The sequence below is a fragment of the Cyprinodon variegatus genome, unplaced genomic scaffold, assembly GCF_000732505.1.
Source record: "Cyprinodon variegatus isolate N-32 unplaced genomic scaffold, C_variegatus-1.0 Scaffold314, whole genome shotgun sequence".
In the NCBI taxonomy this organism is placed as follows: domain Eukaryota; kingdom Metazoa; phylum Chordata; class Actinopteri; order Cyprinodontiformes; family Cyprinodontidae; genus Cyprinodon; species Cyprinodon variegatus.
In genome coordinates this window covers 661,793-680,566 of record NW_015150767.1, presented here as the reverse complement: position 1 = coordinate 680,566, position 18,774 = coordinate 661,793, and the positions used below count along the sequence as shown (strand labels likewise).

General features: G+C 39.8%; 1 protein-coding gene across 3 annotated transcripts in view; it reads right to left on the bottom strand.

Moving 5' to 3' along the window:
* LOC107090887 (transcription factor SOX-6-like) overlaps positions 1-18,774 on the bottom strand; it is a 154,598-nt gene that overhangs the window by 4,718 nt on the left and 131,106 nt on the right. For all 3 annotated transcript variants that reach the window (XM_015384497.1, XM_015384499.1, XM_015384498.1), the window contains 5 exons: positions 17,724-17,907; positions 16,399-16,595; positions 5,409-5,517; positions 4,407-4,577; positions 612-825 (listed from right to left, as the gene is read on the bottom strand). In XM_015384497.1, coding sequence (XP_015239983.1) covers positions 612-825; positions 4,407-4,577; positions 5,409-5,517; positions 16,399-16,595; positions 17,724-17,907 — 875 coding nt within the window. The remainder of the gene's footprint in view (positions 1-611; positions 826-4,406; positions 4,578-5,408; positions 5,518-16,398; positions 16,596-17,723; positions 17,908-18,774) is intronic.

The following is an 18,774-nucleotide window of genomic DNA, read 5'->3' as shown; positions in this document are numbered from 1 at the left end:
GATTAGTTGGAGACATACACTAGGCTATATCAGCCCCACCAAAAATATTTTTCACCAGCCGCCACTGATTAATATCTCTCAAAAATGTCATCATAGTCAATGTGACACTTGTTTTTTTTTTAATGGTTTAGATTTCCACTTCTGGTAGGAAAGTAGATAGCGTTATCTACTGTATGGAAGATAAAACTGATAGTCTTTTACAAAACCCTCACTTGAAATCTCTAAACTTTCCTTTTAAGGAGCTAATTTAACTTGTTGGATTTGTGTTATTAATGTATATTACCCTGCAAGACAATAGTTTTCTCCATATTTTTGTCACAGAGCTAAGAACTTAGATATTATAGATAACATAATCTAAACAGCTAATAATATTAGGGTGTTATTATGTTGCAGCAGTATGGATAAATGATGGTCTTTTAAAAAGATTAAATTATGTTAAGTTTTATAATTCTACCCACTGTTATCACATTCTCAATCTCAATCAACAGAGCAAGAGCAGCGAATTAAATAGCATTTTTATTTCTATTCTATTTTCAAGTAGGGAATGAAATGATTTGTTCACCAACCAATCCTCAGTCACCTCAAGTTTCAGAATGAAAAGCTCTGCTCACCCCACGAAAAACTGCCTCATCTCCTGACGCCGCGAGCGCATCAGCTGCTTGTACTCCCCGATGCGCAGCTTCTTGCCGTCGATGATGCAGGTCCTCTTGGGCCGTGGCTTGTACTTGTAGTTGGGATATTTCTCCAAGTGGATTTTGCTTAGGCGGGCCTGCTCCTCATAGTACGGCTGCTTCTCCTGGTTGGTCATGGCTTTCCAGCGAGAACCTGAAACACATGGTGGAGTTTTTTTATTATTATTCTTTTCCCCATTACAAAGTTAACTCTACACATAAGATATCTGTAGAAAAACACTTTATAAAGTTTAAGGTAAAGGACAGCTAACTGAAGGCATGTCCTGGTGTGTTTTTTTGGAATGTGATGACCCACTGTTAGGCATTAGAGGCTGTTTAAAACCAGAAGTGGATTCCTGTCTGCTCGCCCTTAGCCCAAGAAGAATGATACATTTTGTGCCTCTACTGTTTCCTAGTAAAGAGGACCTCAGTAACAAGTGGACGAGGCCCTTACTGCGGGAACACAGCACATCTGTGAAGCGCTTTGATTACACACACTCAGCCTCGCTTGTCTGTTTATCGAGGTTTATCACAAACTTTTCTTGTACTTTTGTGACACAGGAAACAGAGGGGAGTTTGTTTCAAGCTTGCCACCCACCTTCTCCCCAAAAAGCCAGCTGTGTTTTTTTTAATGTTGGGAGGACATGGACTGTATATGTATGGTCATATACACGTACACAATTCCTTCTTTTTTTTCCCCTCTGAGTCTCATTACACAAGAATAATAACGACCCAGAAGGCTTATTCACAGAGCTTTCGTCACGTAAAGGATGATGTCTGTTAGTCAAAACTGAGTCAACACCATAGAACCTGTCAGGAAAGAGCATTTTGTTGACGGCTCAGGAGCAGCATTTACGTTCCGCTGGCTCTGACTCTGTGTAGAACATCGGAGGCCTTAGGAATGAAGCATGAACAAGCGTTACGCTCAGCGCAGGGTGAATGGATATCTGTGTGGAGGAGGTCAGAATCCACAAGGATTTGAACTGAATGCATCCATCACACAAGTCAAGGTGACAGAGGAGCTCTGTGTACTGGTTGAAGAGCACTTTAGCCCCTCGCATAATCTGCAGTTTGTTGGTAGGAAACCCTGTGAACTGTGAAATACAGTGTGGGGGGATGATTTTAGCAAACTGCCATTTTTGGATTATGTGGCTGATGTTCCAATTCCAGATTTTTCTAAAGCTTTGACATGCTACCACCAGTTTTGGGAAGCTATTATACCACAGACAGAAAGAATTTAATAATACTTGGATTTAGCACTGGATAAAATACTGAAAGAGGCAGTTCTACTAATTTTTTGGGGATGCATTTTGAGGAGTTCCTTAACTTTAAAAAGACATATCGATCATCGTAGAACTAAACTATCTAAATATGCTGCATTGTTGTTTAAGTCAAGACATATCTTCTACTTTCTGAACTTTTCATTCTCATTTAACCTTCTTTGCCATAATGTAATATCATATGGTGTATGACATTCCCAACCCATCTCTTAAAGCTTGTGATAATCCAAAAAGAATTCATACACTCCTTAACGTGGTCTAACTAAACGATTTTCCACTTTTTCAGTCTCCTGAGGCTTAGCGAGCATAACTATTCTCACAATGCCTCTGTAATGTACCTGACTGTTCACAAACTACACCATAAACTATTTGGCCTCATTCCAACCAGTACTCCTGGGTACATCTATAGCACTAAGAATAAAAATCGAATTATTAAAGGGAAAAAGTGATTAAAATGCAAGTTTTTGCATTAGGTCCAGAGAAAAAGAGCTTGATGAAAACGGAAAAATGTCATATTCCCTCTCCATCTTGCTGTGCGAGCTAAAGACTAAGCTCACAGCAATGTGTGTTTAATCTCAGTTTTTAATAGGGGCAAAGAACAACACAAACAAATCAAGCAAGGGCGCATTTTTTAGTTTATTGAGTGAGTCAGTGAGTACACAGAGCCAATCTTTAACAAGATATTAATTTATTTTAAGTAACAAATAGGTGAGTGGTCTTTTCTGTGAAAACATATCATACAGTAATATGAAACTTATTTAAAGGTATAGTTGAGGATGTTCTTTTTCAGGGTGGATCATCTAAATAAGTGGTCCCTTTAAATTGTCAGTCATTCTGGTGATATGTTTACATAAGGATGTCCTACGTGCTGGTCGCCATTTTCACTTACCAGTGGTGAGTCTTACAGTGGAAAAATTGCAAATCTTCTTTTGGAAAGTAAGCTTGTGTGAGCGATGCAAACATCAACTTTAAAACACAGCGTGCACGAGGAGAAATGGGCTTGTGCACGCTCTTGCATGTGTTTAATAGGCGTTCCCTTTTGGGAGCAGGTACAGGGTTGTGCATTGTTTTTTTAAAGTGGATAGGGCGGGCGAAAATCCTCCACTATACCTTTAATATTACACTGCAAAATCTGACCTAAAATAGGTAAAAGTTTCTTAAATTTTTTTCTATTTTTCTATTTGAGCACATAAATAAGATGATCTACCAAAGGAAGGAGGAGTTTGGCCCTTAAAACAAAATAATTTGAAAATATCCACTTGATATAGTGATACTATAAAATTGTTATTTTTCTTTTTTATTCCAGCTACAATTTTTTTTACATATCTGCTTAAATCAAGGCTATTTACACATATTTAAAGAAATAAATGACTTAAAATTAAAATTTTACAGTTTAAGTTTTCAGTGCAGGGGCTGTGACCAGTTCTACAGGGGCATCGGGCCCTGTTGGCCCCTCGTCTAGCGCCGCCCATGTTTTATGTATTGATTAATTACTGGATATTGCTCTCTATAGTAAATACAGTGTAATCATTACACTGAGATATTCTATGGTGTATCTACTATTAACCCGTATGTTGTCCATTTCATAAGTACATCTGGCCAATATCCAGTACTCGAGAAAAATTTAGGCCCCCTTTTAAAATCTTTGACCCTTTCACTCATCAACTTGGAAATAGCTGGTGTACTTACACAGCATGTATTGTGTTGTATTTCCAGCATGATGATAAATAAACTGCATGATTAAATAAAAAAATATATTAGCAATTAGCGCATTTACAAACGCTAGCATTACAAAAACATTAAGCAGATCGCCTGAAAGTCCTACTCTCATTTTCAGTGTAAATGAATCACAAACATGTCTGTACCGTTCAGATAAACTCTCCCTCTCATTTGCTATACTTTTGAAAATTAATCTTCCCTCAGTTACAGCAGGGCTTCCAAAATATTTCAGCCTGTGATCCACAAAATACCAATATAATTAGGTAATTATATTCATGTTTAATGATCTATTTGTGAATTTTATGAGTAAATTATATATTTGAATCATATATTAGATGTAAATAAATAAATGTTACACTTACTTATCTCATGGGCCATTCCCATTTATTTCCATACATTATACCTCAGGAATCATCCCAGTGCTTGTGAGAACTATCTTGCGACGCTCCACTTGGTGTCTAGTGATCTCCTAAGTGGGTTCTGACACCCCACTTTGGGAACTTAACATCCATACTGAAGGCTGTTGTGAAAAGCACAACCCTGTAGCCTCTTGGATTTCCAAATTGTCCAACCAGATCAAGACATAGCAAAAAAAACGCCATATTTCACTCAATAGATGGTTTCTCCATGCATATCTAGTTTTAACTGGTTCTTTAAAGGAGTTAATAGTCCTGTTTGAAAGGAAAATGAGTCAAGGAATTATTGTTTGAGAAAAGGGAGGGGAGGAGAATCTCACCCAGGATCTTGCTGATGTTGGAGTTGTGCATGTCAGGGAAGGTCTGCAGAATCTTCCTCCTCTCGTCTTTGGCCCAAACCATGAAGGCGTTCATGGGCCTCTTGATGTGGGGCTCGCTGCTGTTCCTGCCGCGTGCCTCTCTGAACACTCGCGCCTCTGTGATAGTATTCCCTAAGGGGTGACAAAATAAGCACATATGCTTTCCCATCTTTTCATCATAAAAAACAATATAAAACAAAGAATTTAACCCTGAATTGTTTTTTTTTTTCTTTTTTAGTTTGCTGTGAAAACAAAAGCCAACAACACCATTCTAGTGAGGTCTTTCTCAAATGCCTTGCAGATCTTGACACAAATATCGCGCACTGTAGTCAGTTTGCTCCCTACTGATACTATCTCAGTCCCCAGGCTCCTGTGTTTATCCTCTGCCTCTAAACTAAATCACGATGAGCACTCCTCAGCTTCTCATCTCTTGTAAACAGTGGTGCTTTATGAGAAACAGGTGGGCTGAGGTTGGAGTGTTCTAAGGCGACGTTTAGTGAGAATATTTTATGTTCTGTGGAACGTTTAGGACAAACCGTATGAGATACCGTGTACTTAAAATGTCATTTCTGATCATTTTTTAGACAAATTAAAATGGACTGCAGCTCTGTCTGACTTTGGCTTTAATCCTGAAAATAAATGGGAGACTTAAGAAGATAATATAATCTAGTGTTTTAAAAAAAAATATTGGCTTTCAATTTAAACTGCAGGGAGCATAGTTTCAGCAAAGTTGACGCCAACTGAATTACAAAGAAATTATCAATAAAAACGACTGTTTTCCTTTTATATTTGGTTAAATTGGATTTTTAATAGATCTGTATGTATTTTTGAGTAACAAGGGTGAATAAAAGCTCATCTGAAAACAAGAGAAACTGATCAACGGTTGTAAAAGACCCTAGGGTGGGCAAAGAAAGTAAAGAGTGGAATGGAGGTAAAAAAAAAAAAAGAAAAAAAAGCACCCACCATCCAGATCCTCTGGTCTAGTCAGGTCAATGACTCGATGGACCATCTTCCCTGCATCCTCTCCCAGCTTCCCCAGGTGCTGGCTCAGAGTCTCATAATGCAGCCTCTCCTGCAATGACATGAAACCTGCTTAGAGGCTTTTGATACAAGCAAAAACTCAACATTTTAGAAATATGAAAAATGTAATGTTATAAAAGCCTGTTTTCTTCAAGTTTTTATATTTCATGCCTGAAATTAGCAATGTAAAAAGATAATGTCGTTCAGCTGAGATATGATGATTTAACAAGAAGCTGTGGTGGATACAGGTTATCTGATAGCCACAGATCTGCTCAGTTTCACGCACACAGCCTGCAGGAGCAAGAGATTTTCCAGTACAGATATTGGATCTATGTTCTCCCAGACCTGCTGACTGAGTGAACACATTGTTTTCTGAGCTGCAGCCCACTGACATTCTTGCAGGGTTTACTTGCAGTTTGACAAAAAGGTGTAGAGATGCAATGATCACAACATCTGGTACAAAGGAAAAAAATTTTAATTTTTTAAAATACATCTTTGATAAAGAATTTAAAGGTGATCAAATGCATTTAGGAGTATATAAAAAAATCCTATGAAACAAGAGCCCTAGGATGCTTTCCCAACATTATTTAGGCTACCAGCTAATTGAATCTAGTAATCCAGTACGACTGCCTTTGGTCATGCTGGTCATAACAATGCTCCTACAAAATTGTTGGATTGCGTGTCTTTCCACAGCCGACATTTTTCACAATTCGTCTAAGGTAGCTGTCATTCCAACAAGGCCAGCACCCAGTCTGATCTCTCAGAACAGTGATATAGGATTGCCATGGTTCCAAAATGGCATCTCAATCATTCAATAAACAAGGTTAACTGGGACTGGAACACAAATACCAACAATGTTCCATATTATTGGTTTCAGTTCAGAAAACATCCCCATGTTTAATGTCATAAGCAAACATAAAAGCATCGTGTACATGACAGCCATCAGGTTTTCCTGTTGATAGAGAAATTAACGTACTTGGAAACAAGATGTTACCAAATATCCTAAAGAAGAACAGAGTAACGGAAAATGAGAAACAACTAGTTTTCCCTACACATTACCCGCCTATATAGGAAGCAGTACGTAAAACACAAAGAGACGTTTTGCATTAAACTGTTGCATGAAATAAACTTCATTGCAGAAACGATGACATTGCATGGGTTTGCTGGAAAACAGTCCTTATGGAGCTACAGTGAGATCAGCATGTAAGGTGTAAGTCATGGACAGTGAATCCAAAATTAAAAATCTAACTTTGCCTTCGTTTTCTGATTCTAAGTCTTCATCTTTAAATATACTGTTGTAATAGAGCTAACAGTTTTTGTTTTCTTATTTAGAAAATCAAAAAAGCTAAAAAGGTTTTCCCTTTTCTAAAGTGTGTGTTACCCACTTTTCTGTATTTCTATACTAAAAGGAAACTCATTTGGCCGCCATGCACACAGACTGTACATTTGTTTTGTTTTTGTTTTTTTGCTTCTCCATCTTCCCATAATTCTGTGCTTGCTCTAATTCTGCCAATCTGCCTGCCACTCCACTTTGGAGAGACCTTCTCAGAGCAGCTTGTCATCTGGGGGCCTCTTGGCTAAAATTATCCCCAAGTGTGGCCCGAAAACATCAAATCCTTCACACAGCCACCGCACATCCACGCTCTTCTCTCCTTCCCCACCCCTCTCTTTCTTTTTCGCCCTTTCTCCTCCTCCTCCTCCCTCTGAGCTACCGTTCTTTTTCTGGTGACAGAGGCATTTTGTTTGACGCAAAGAATGGTTGCCGGGTGAAGTCATGCCGCGGTAGCTGCTGGCAGAGTTGGTGGAACTTAGGGCCCACTGAAAGACTGCGTATGTGTGTGTTTAAAGATGAGGAGCTGGTGCAGGCCAATGTCAGCACTACAGCAGGGCTGTAATCAGGCCTACCACAGAACATGTGCCCGGGCAGTGCCACGCTCACCGCAGGAAGCAACCTCCTAACAAAGCACAAAAGAAAAGAGAAAAAAAAGAAGAGGGCGGGAACGGCGGAGTGAGATGAAGTAAGGAATGGAAAACTAATTTCAAGAAGAATAGGCACTCAAGTCCACAGAGGACCTCTTGTTAGACTCAAGCTTTGCCAAGAGGCTGATTGTGGAAGGCCGCCCTCAGATGATGCTTTTACTGAAGATGTGGTGAGAAGAAGTTTGGCAACCTCCCTCTAAAAGCTGAATGTCAGATGTTCTATAGTGCATAATTTTTAAACAGGTTAAGCAGCTGGAGCCGTATGTTCTTCTGTGGTAAATAGGAGGAGACCAATGGAAAAGTTAAAAAAATAAAGGGTTGGGGTTTTAGTAAATTAACCAAGACGGCATCAATGGAGTTTGGAAGATCCAAGTGGCAGATTAACAGCAGATCTTTGTCAACATTTCAAGTTATTCCTCGTGGTTGGTCTCCTTTTTTGCTTTTCCTAAAAGTCCTTGTGGCAAATGCAATAAGGAGCTGTCCCTCCTTTGTTTTAGTTGAGATTGAAATAGGTTTGGCCTGCGTGTTCGCTGGTTTCTAACTGGACCACTGCCTTTTGGAGCACAGTAATAGACATTTTCTCTCTCGTTATGGAGCTTATGCACCAAAAAACGAGAGGGGAGGAAAAAAAGGAGAACAGTCTAAAAGAAGTGCAACACTCACTCTGAAAACGTTAATCTGGTAAAAATAAAAAAAGGAAAAAAAAACCTCAGGGACGCATCCAACGACCTAGAGCAGCCGTTTCAACTCATCACTGGTTCCACTGGCCTGACAATACGCTGCTGTCAAATGTATATTTCTAAATTTAAGAGTCACTCGACTCTTTTTGTTCTGCTTGGTTTCTCCTGTTCTTGGCGTTTGCCTCCTACTGCTGTTGCTACGGCAACGCCTCAAACTTTTCCCTGTGTGTTGGACTGTTTCCTTTTTTTGTCTACTTCTTTTAATTCATACTGTATTGAGCTTATTACCACAGCTACAGCTCAGCATTCTGCCAGCACAGTCTCGCTTCAGCTGACCCAGAGCAGTTTACTGTTTCCTCCTGGACCAGTCAAGTTTGGCGACCTCCTCAGTCCCCCTTACCTTTCTTTCTTCCTAAGTTTTCCTTCTTCTTAATTGTCTCTAAACCTTTGCTGTTATTTTTTTCATCTCTCCAAATCAAAACTAAGTGTTCTCGCCTACACATCCCTCGAGGCTGCCAGTATTTTACTAGTCTATTTACAGGTGTTACCTTGAGTTACGTTGCATACATCTATTATATCCACATATATTATTGAGTCATCACATGGAGAAATATCTTAACCTTTAATCAGACCTCTTATCCATCTGAGCCCACATTTTCTTCCTCCAGCAGAAAGGGTACAGGCCACTTGCTCTTCTTGCTTTGACTCTTTTCTGCTTTACCTTTAAGCACGCTGCCCAATTTTAGACAAAAGACTTTCTGTAGAGTCGGCGCCATATTAAATGTAAGAGCCCAAAATTTATGCTTCCTGTAGGTTGTAAATCTTTAGAAATAAATGAAAACCGTTATTTAAAAATTTAAGGGGTAAGGGGAATTTGAGCCTAAGAGCAGACCTAGTATATATTTGATTTAAAACTGTTCAGAGTCTTAAATGAAGCTTTGCTGGTGAAACCAGATCTATGCTCTGATGGCTGGGAAATTTCTCCAAAGATGGAAAGTATGGAGCTAAATTGTAGCCATAAAATTTGTCCAAAAAGGATGTTTTTGAAGCTGAAAATTATTTGGAAAGTTTTAAAAATTGAAAAGAAATGTTTGAAACTGCTTTTGAGATTAAATATTTCATTTAATTGTTTGTTTGTTTTTTTTTCAAATTGATGTCTGTGTCACTGCGTGGGCAGGTCTTAAATAGGTTATGCGATTATGGCTTGCAGTTTAAGCGCTTGAAGGAAATATTGGAAAGCTGTTGCATTTAGGAACCATGGGAACTACAAAATGGCTTTTAAAAAAAATCAGTATTTAATGTTAAAAATAATACGTTTCACTCTTTTAAAATTCCTAAATGCAACACCTATAGTAGGAATATTTTATTCAGGTCTCTGAGTCACTCAATAATAAACACCCAATGTCACCTTAAGGCTGATTTATACTTCGATTTTAGCTCGTCTGCGTGTGTGTCGCAGTGAATGTAGAGACGTCCCTGCTCCCTCCACAGATCCTCTGCTGTACAGGAGACCTCTGTTTGGTCAGATCTACATCCGCTATACTATATGTGTTTTCTGTTTGGTACCTTACTGGCTTGTTTTGTCTGTATGACTGAAATTGCAGAAAACGACTTGTGAACATGGAACAGCTAGAAGAGTGAGGTGCGCGAGAACGCTGGGACCCTTTTTCCACCTGGATCCCCGCCCCTTTTCGCTTCAATATTGGGCATAAATCAAAAATATCTGCGTCATACCTGCGACAAGCTCACTACTACACAATGCTGCGGGAGTATAACCAACCCTTAAGACCCACTTCCACTAGGAGTGACAACTGCTGTGCGGTCTTAGACATTGCACTGCAGCTCAGTATCAGAGTGTTTGAAATTTCTTAAAACCTTATGCCGTCTTTATATTGAGTAGCAGTTCCCACGATGCTGAATTTCCAAGAAATTTTCAGCCTTTGGGAATTCTTCAGTAGGTGAATATGAATCTCATAGCAACATTTGCTAAGACTAAGATTCACAAATAAGATTTTAGGTATAAAAGGGAGAAAATATAAAGACTTTGACAAAAAAGGGGTTAAAAAAAATATGTAAAGGAAGACGAGATGGAAGAAGAACAGGAAGTAAGTACAAAAGGGGAAGACATGGAAGGAATGAGAAAAAAGAACTGGAAAAAGGAGAAAAGTTAAAACAAATAAAGCATATGTGTTCTGCTCAGATGTCTGTATCTGTATACCTCAACTAATTTTTGTTTTCTCTTCATTTCATAGGGCTCTGCGTCTTCGCCTCAGGACCCAAATCTATTATACCTGCCACTGATTGCTACATTTGCTTATTTTGAGTAAACCTTATAGGTTGGTTTTTACAGTGTACATCGGTGTCCATGTTAACCATCTTATGAACACCAATTATTTATGACCTGCACTAATTTACCTAAATGGCTCTTTGTTCTTATATTGTCACACAACAAATGACTGATTCCAGGTTGTCATCACATAATAAGTCTTTCAAATGCCTTACAGGCCCAGTTTGGACCTTCTGAATGCTTTGTGACTGCTAAGATAAAAAACAACCGTGTACAAAGTTTTTTTATTTTGTATATATATGTGCACACCCACACAGTACAACACAGACTATTTCTGTGAGCTCTGGCAGCCGCGGGCCAGCTGGAAGCAACGTAAGCGTAAGGTGATACTCAACAATGCCACTAACTGGCCAGGCCTGTAGTCTGTAACTATAATGACCTTAACATGGCCAAGGCCAGCACAGAGCCAGGACATGAAGGATGAAATCCCTTTAACTTCTCAGAGAAGTGTCTTTATAGTCAATGCTGGATACTGTGGGACGAAAAGACGAATGAGATAAATATACTCACTCATGTAGCCGTCCAGTTACTCCATTTGAGCTACATTGGCGGGAGCAATAAATAGCTCAACACTTAACACTGAGATATCAATTACAGCTTTTGCCCTGTTTCTCAATAAAAGACAAATGTGCTGTCAGTGCAGTGTCATAAAACAAAAGGGCTTGGGCTGAACATTCAAGGGGAAGAAACTGAGTTGGAAACTTATTTGGCGAACAGAAAATAAAGGGCAGTCCAACGTAAAGAAAAAGTGCCGCTTTTCTTGCCTCCTGAGGTGGAAGTGGTGAGTCACACTTTTGGGTCTTTGGCAAGTTCCATCCATGAATTGTTTAAAACACAGAGAAAGTCTTTGGTGAGTTCAGGGGGGAAAGGAGAACAAAATAATAAAATAAGAACTGAACAGAACCGTTGGTCCAGATTTAGATACTGATGCGTTCACATCTGAGAGAAAAATAAAAGTGTGTTAGCGCCTGTTGTTAGGTGGTGAACAACAACATGACAACATATCCCCACATCTTTAAACAGGAAACAATCACTTTGAAACTTTCCCTATGAGATTTTTATTTGTAGGCTTGCAGCTGTAAACTAAATAACTGCATTGCTTTGGTTTGGTTCCTATAAAATGTTTCCGAAAATGCAGAGTTCCAGCAACACATCACTTTTCTTTGTATAAGCCACCCACCTTAAAAAAAAAAAAAAAAAATCGCTTTGAAGCAAAAACTCATCTCTGGTCCTGCAGTAGACAACTCACATTAAACTTTTATTAGGAATTCATCTGCAGCTGTTATATAATTTATGTTTATGAGTATTTTTTTGTAGTGTTTACTGGTGTAATGACTTATAACGAAAAACCCACTTGGGACAGAATGTTGGGCAAATCACTATATATATATATATGTATATATATATATATACATATATATATATTTTTATTTTATTTTTTTCAGATTTCAAATGTTTTCCTCCTAAAGAGGCAAAGCAAACAAGTCTAAAAGACTCCAAATAAACCAGCCTTAGAGCGCACCAATCATGACCTACTTGGGGTTGAGGAGTGTTCAAAGTCTCCACCCCTAAAATATTTATAAGTTCCCTCCTCCCCTTCTCTCTGCTTGGTTTTAAGCAACATGGGATCAATTGCACAGGAGAGTCACCATAATCGTTAGAGTCCATGATGGGCTGCTCAGACTGATTAAAAATGTTTGGGATGTAACTTTCTCCCGTGGAAATGGGATCTCGGTACGAAGGCTCCATTTTAATAAGCCCAAGAGACAGACAACAGAAGAGATAACAGTTCCAGATGGGCAGAGAATGTTGTTTGTGGCAAATCTGTATCTTGATCAAGTCTGAATGGTGGACTGAACCATGAGAAACTCATAAATCCCATAATTTCTCTTTAGAAAACACATCATACAAAAGTTTTTTTTCCAAAGAACACTTTTCTGTGTGAACGTTGTTACTACTTGTACTAATCTCAACGTACATTTTAAGCGTTCTATGCGTGCAGATTTAACACCGCACGACCCTCAATCCATGCTCCTTCTCTACATTTTCTTCCTAGTTGCTTGTAATGTTAGTGAAGCATCTTGAGGCTAATAGCTGTTCTTTTAAAGAGTAAAAGTTGGTTAAGTAAAGTCATTGATAGTCATGAATGTGTTCTAACACTAGTAGCAATATTGTCTAAAATGTTTCATGTGGAATTATTAACTTCGTATGAGCTAAGCTAACATTAGCTTCACTGTTAATTGCAAAAAAGTGAGGCTTTGAGTTCATTTTTATACATTTTTTGACTTCAAGTTGATGAAGACGTCTTTGATGACGGAGATGGCTGATGCATATGAAGTCAAAATTCTACACTAGAAGAGAACAGCTATTAGCCGAAAGATGCCTTGCTGACATTACTAGCCGTAACTAGAAAGAAAACGGCACTGAGGTGGGATTTCTTGAAATGTAACCAATCACAGGCAGTTTACTTTTTGAAGTTGCTCCACCCTTAAAGTGACAAAAGTTTGGAATTTCTTGCTCATTTATTTATCTCAAAAGCAAACTAGCTAGACTTGCATATAATGCTGAAAAATATTTTTTTGCTTTCTGAAACTATACATAAAACCTATTTTAATGGCTGTAGAAAATATATTTACTTTCAAAGCTGGTTTTATAGCTTCAAAGTTCTTGAATAGACATTAAAATTGGCAAAAAAAAATCCCATCAACAGGACAAGCTCTGCAAACTGTGGAGAATGGAAACTGGATACAGAATTCTAGACAAGGAGGCTTTCTCTCTCAAAAGAAAAGAAAAAAAAAACACCTTTTAATTGACCTCCTGCAGGCCAAAAACACACACAAGGACACAGGCTAATGTTAACAAGATCTATCAAATCAAAAAAAAAGGCAAACCCATATAGTCAAGGCAAGCTCACAAACATACACACGCTAACACGCCAAAACCATCACTTGTCATTGGCCCAGCTGCTCCCTCTTCAAAGCTCTTGGCTTCTGGGTGGCCATAGAGATGAGAGGAGAAAAAAGAGACGTTCTTAAGAGCAGCAGCAGCCTGAGCCAAATGACACCAAATATCATCCATGAATATTCCTCAGACCAAGGCTCTGTTTGAGGAGAAGTCCTGGACACTCAGCCAAGGTAATACAAAAGAAAAATGAGCCACAGGAATGAAGGGGCCTTAGAACCGCAGAGTTGTGTGTCGCCGTCTCTGGAAGAATGTTTAAGAACAAGGCAGAAAGATACTAAAGCTCCAGGAGGGAACCAAAGAATCCCCAACGCAGGTTGGAGGTGGTATATTAGTATTAAGTGTTAGGTCGTTAAAACTGGCCAAAAATCTAGTACTTATACTTGGTAACATCTGGTTTTTAGCACACAGATTTGGGGCTGGTTTAGGGTGTTTTATTTGCTTCTGAGTCAAATCATTTGCAATTGTTTGTGGTATTTAGTTGTTCCAGCCCCAATCAGTGGTGACGGGAACTCATCATCTAGCTGCACTTGCCAGCAACAGGGCCGCATTGATGGAACAAGCTTGATTTTGGCCGACTCTTTTGGAAGTGTATGGTGTTTACCTATTGCCATTCACCAGATTAAAATGATTGGGCTCATCAACAGGGTTCTGCATCACTTGAAGGTATATTGATGAGGTAATTTCCAAAGATATGCTGTGGCAAGAAAACCTATACATGGCAGTCAGTTGGAGATCAGGCCTAGGGCTAGTTACCAGCTATGCAAAGGAAATCTGCTCAAAAAACTAACTGGATCACCTAAAAGAAAAAAAAGTTTTTAATGCTTATTTGGGCATCAGGTAAATAACAATTTGTGGAGATTAGACACCAGAAGCAAAAATTTGGGTAAAAGCACAAGGCGGGGCCATATCCAAAAATATGCAGCGAGCAGCTGTGCGGACAAAAAAAAGTCCTGTTGATGTTAAACGGTTAAAAAAAAAATGTGCAGTAAAGGACAATGGAAGTGCAACAAATTGCTACAACCACAAAGAAAACCTTGAAGCAGGGGTCGAAGAGTAAGTCCCATTTACACTACTCTTTTTAAACCATGCTGAGATCGGTCCAAGCATCCAAGCACTGTAACATAGATAACTGTTGAGTGTAAATAGCAGGCACAACTGAACCGGACCGTGCCAGACACAACCAAACTGCGCTTAAACCAGTACTAGTTCATCAGTAGGGCTTGGAGCGGTTCAGTTCTGGCTCGGCTCTCAGATAACAACGAGCCCATAAGCAGACCATGAAATTTCAGACATTCACAAAAATACTAGCTTTCCTACCATCCCACACAATTTCCAGTGATGATTTTGCTTAGCAGTGTAAAGCCGGGCATACACTGTGCGATTTTCGGTGAGATTTTCTAGTCGTGCAAGAATCTTTCAATTGGGCCGACTTTCAGCCTGATCGTGTGTCGTGAGTCGTGTAGTGTACGAGGGGCGATCAGCCACTCACGACCACCTCCCGAATCGTGAGGTCGGGAGAAAATCAAGCATGTTTTTAATTTTCTCCTGACCGTCGTGGGCAAATCGCTCAGGGCGCATGCGCATAGAAGGATTCTTCTTTTTATTCTTCCACTAAGATGTAAACACAGCAGCATGGCAGGGATGCAATGAGTGAAATGGAGTTCTGTCTGTAAAATTTATAGACCGTAGTAGTCACGTTTGCTCAGCCATGTCTTTTTTCCAAATATGTCATCGCCTTTTCATTGTAGGATTTTCAGCACAAAATTGCACAAATTGCCAAGGCAGAGCAGTTCACTCTAGTGAGCTTAATATCCCCCTTCTATTTATTTGGCTTCAGGATAGAGAGCTACAGAGCAGCTCCATCTTACTGTGGAGCTGAGTCCGACTTGGTTTTTAGTTTCACAGTGTGAGCAGGCAGATGGCATGAGAGTGTCTTGTCGAAAATAAATCGTGAGCTGTGAGCTCGCACTGTACGACTAAACCCTGCGGTTTAGTCGTACAGTGCGAGCAGTAGCTGTGTGCAACGATTGAAAAAAATCGCACAGAGTACGCCCGGCTTGATGAACCTGAAAGTCCGTCATTGTTTCCAGCGTTTTTAAGCTCTGGTTAGCCTATTGTTTGTCATATCCAATTCCCAAAAGCAGACTCTGTCAAGTAAATTCAGCAAAGACTGCCTTTTTCGCCTGACTCTCCGCAAACAACAAAATATCACAATGATGACAAAACATAAATTCCTGAATGTTAGGGGTGCCGCCATGTTGGTTTGCGTGTATACCTCTAGAGAAGTATCGTAGATCATCACTAGGAGGCGAGGAACCGTGCTTGTGTGGTGTGTAAATGGTCGTAAGGAACCAAGATCAGCAGGGTTAACTGATCAAAGCTCGGCCCGAACTTGGCGCGGTTCAGTTTTCAGAGGGTGGCGTAAATGGGGTAGTAGTAGACGACAATGTAGGGCTCTCACTGCTGTCCAGTAAGAGGAGAATCCTGGGACAACAATGTGCTCAATGAAACCAAACAACAACAAATTACAAAACTAATCCTGGGCTGATGGCTCTCATATCGAAAGTTGCTTTTTTTTTTTATAGGTGGTGCTGGTATATAGGTCTGTGAAAAATGTTTCTTGGTACATTTTTTTGCCCTTAGTCACAAATTTAAATGCCACAGCCTAACTAAGTAATGCCGCTATTTGATCACATGACCATTTTCTGATGGCCTGCAAAGCTTAGATCATCTTCATCAAGCTCCCTGAAGATGACAATGAGTTCTCTCTCCTTCAGTAGAGGATCTTTGTGATGTATTTGGAATACACCAATAAGAACTCAGCAATATAGATGGTGAGATCAGATGTATGTACAACCAGCTCAAAGAGAAGGAATTTGGTATTACATAAGAGATAACAACTTCCTGACTTATTAGTGACAAGAGTGGGTGCATCTTACATTCATCAGCGCATCCCCCTCACCTTGTTGCTGTTGTTTAGGTTCATGCTGCTGAGTGCGGACAGTTTGGCCTCCAGACTCTGGTGGCCCGGCTGCTGCTGCTGATGGTGGAGCTGTTCCCTCTGGATCTGCTCCCTCATGCTCCTGGCCTCCTGGATGGCTTTCATCACCGCGTCTTGGTCCCCAAACAATGCTGTGGAGTTAAGGCTGGACAGGATGTCTGCACAAGACGAAGCAGAAAAAAAAAATAGGGTTTAGAGTGAGAATTGCAGCCTACTTTTGTTCTTGTTTTACAAAAGAAGAGCTTGGATGTAAGATGACTGATTGAAAGTAAGTTTTCCTGCAATTCTCCCATAATTTGTAATCTGTGACAGGCAAAACAATTTAATTTTGGTTTTAATTAAGATTTACCAGGGAGTCTGATACGATCTGATTTTGGCTCTTCTATCATCTCCATATGTTTTTTTTGTTGTTGCTCAAAACATAAAGAGACCCTCCCCTCCCTCCTTGTTGTTTGTGTGCCACACTTCTCACTTTTGAAGCTGATGTGCACTTGAGGAATTGAAAGAAATAAAAAGGATGCAAAGTTTCCGTTGCCCTCCTCGTTTAATTAGCAGACTTGTAGGAAGCGCTGTACGCTTGGGTGGCCGTTAAAAAACGGGCAGAAAATAACTGCTGAGAACACAAGTGTCGCGTCCTCAAAGCCACTATAGAGAAGCTGGTGAAATTGTTTTGTGAGGGGTGGGGGGATGGGGGTTATAATGAGAGGCTTTAGATTGGTCTTAATAACAGATAGCAGAGGTAGGGGTATAAAAGGTCTAGCGCGGGCAGACAATAATGCGAGGAAGCTCTTAAAAAGCAAATAACGTGTGCTGGGTTTCACTGTTTCCGCTGCCAGGGTTTTCATTGGGGCTAAATACAGGGCTTTGGACTCCTGTAAAACACAAACAGTCAGTCACATTTCACACACACACAAACACGTACACACAGAGGTCTCCCAGTGGGGTTGAGGTGTCTGCAGTCGTTCAGGCGCATGCAACGTAGCACAGCGTGTCTGTGGGTGGCAGGGAGGAGTCAAGAGTCTAGCTGTGTGATGTGTTTTTTCTGTTGTTGTTTTTCCGGTTAAAGGGACGACAACATTTTTACACAAGAGTGAGGATGTGCATGTTGGAAGGGGGCGGATGTCAAGTATAGATGTGAGGAAGTGTGTTTACACACTGTTGTTCTTTTCTTGGCTCAGGGAAGCGTAATTTAGAGAGACAACATGCAAGGGATGCCGGTGGAAGTTAAACAGGTTCATCCGACATGGAGTCAAGGAAGACATTGGTGTAATGTTTTTGCCACATACCCAGAGAGGTGTTTCTGCCCATGCTTGGGATGGGGATGGGGCTGGGGATGCGACCCTTGCCCATGTTGCTCGGGCTGCTCTTGTTTCCAGGTAGCAGGCTCTGTGTTGGTGATGATGGAGAGCGATAAGGATCGGCTGTCTTAGGTCTGGCTGAGAGGTTGAGTGGCTGTGTGGATCCCTCTTCCTGTTGACGAAACGCATGCAGCTATTGTCTGTATCTGTTCGGTCAGAGTTCAATCCACTACAACAATGCTGCAAGAAGGTAAAAATTGTGACAGCTTCTTCAAGGGAACATAATCAATAAACCAGTGCAACTCAAGAACTTCTTGTCTTACAAGACCCATCATTTCCAGTTTGATATGATAGAGGTTTAAAACCAATAAGAAACCTCTATACATCAGGAGCATTTAATAGCTTTGCGAATTTATCTTCCAGATATAGTTTAGCTGGTACTCATCTATTTTGTTATTTACAAGTTGGAATTTTCATCTGTAAATGTTTCTCAAATTTTCCTTCTATACCACTTGAACAGCCCTGGGAAAAAAATTATTGCGTATAATCCAATTCAGACAGCTACGATTTCAATGAACTATAGTTTTATTTTAAATTCAAGGATTTATTCTAATGTCAAACTTAGAAATGCATGGGATAAAGAGTAGGGAATCCAGTTGACACAAGATATTTGGGATGATGCCATTAACAGAATTCGATCTTCCTAATCCTGTGCTCGTCTTAGTTTGATCCAGTTTAAAGTTGTCCAATAGATTCATTTGTCTAATTTAGGCTTTCTCAGCTTTACCCAGATGTTGTTGATATATGTGACAGATGCAAAGTCTTGTTTTTTGTCCCATTTTCTTTCTTTTTGGGAATTTTTTAAAAAGGGCTGAAACTGCTGGATTGTATTTTTTCATTTGTGAATTTTTACTTTGGAGCGATGCTTTGTCAGTATTGTACTGACTGTATAGATTTGTAGATTTGTGTGTGATCAGAGCAAGATGCGCATCGTTTATGTACACTGCTATATGAATATATTTTTTTATATGTAGGCTTG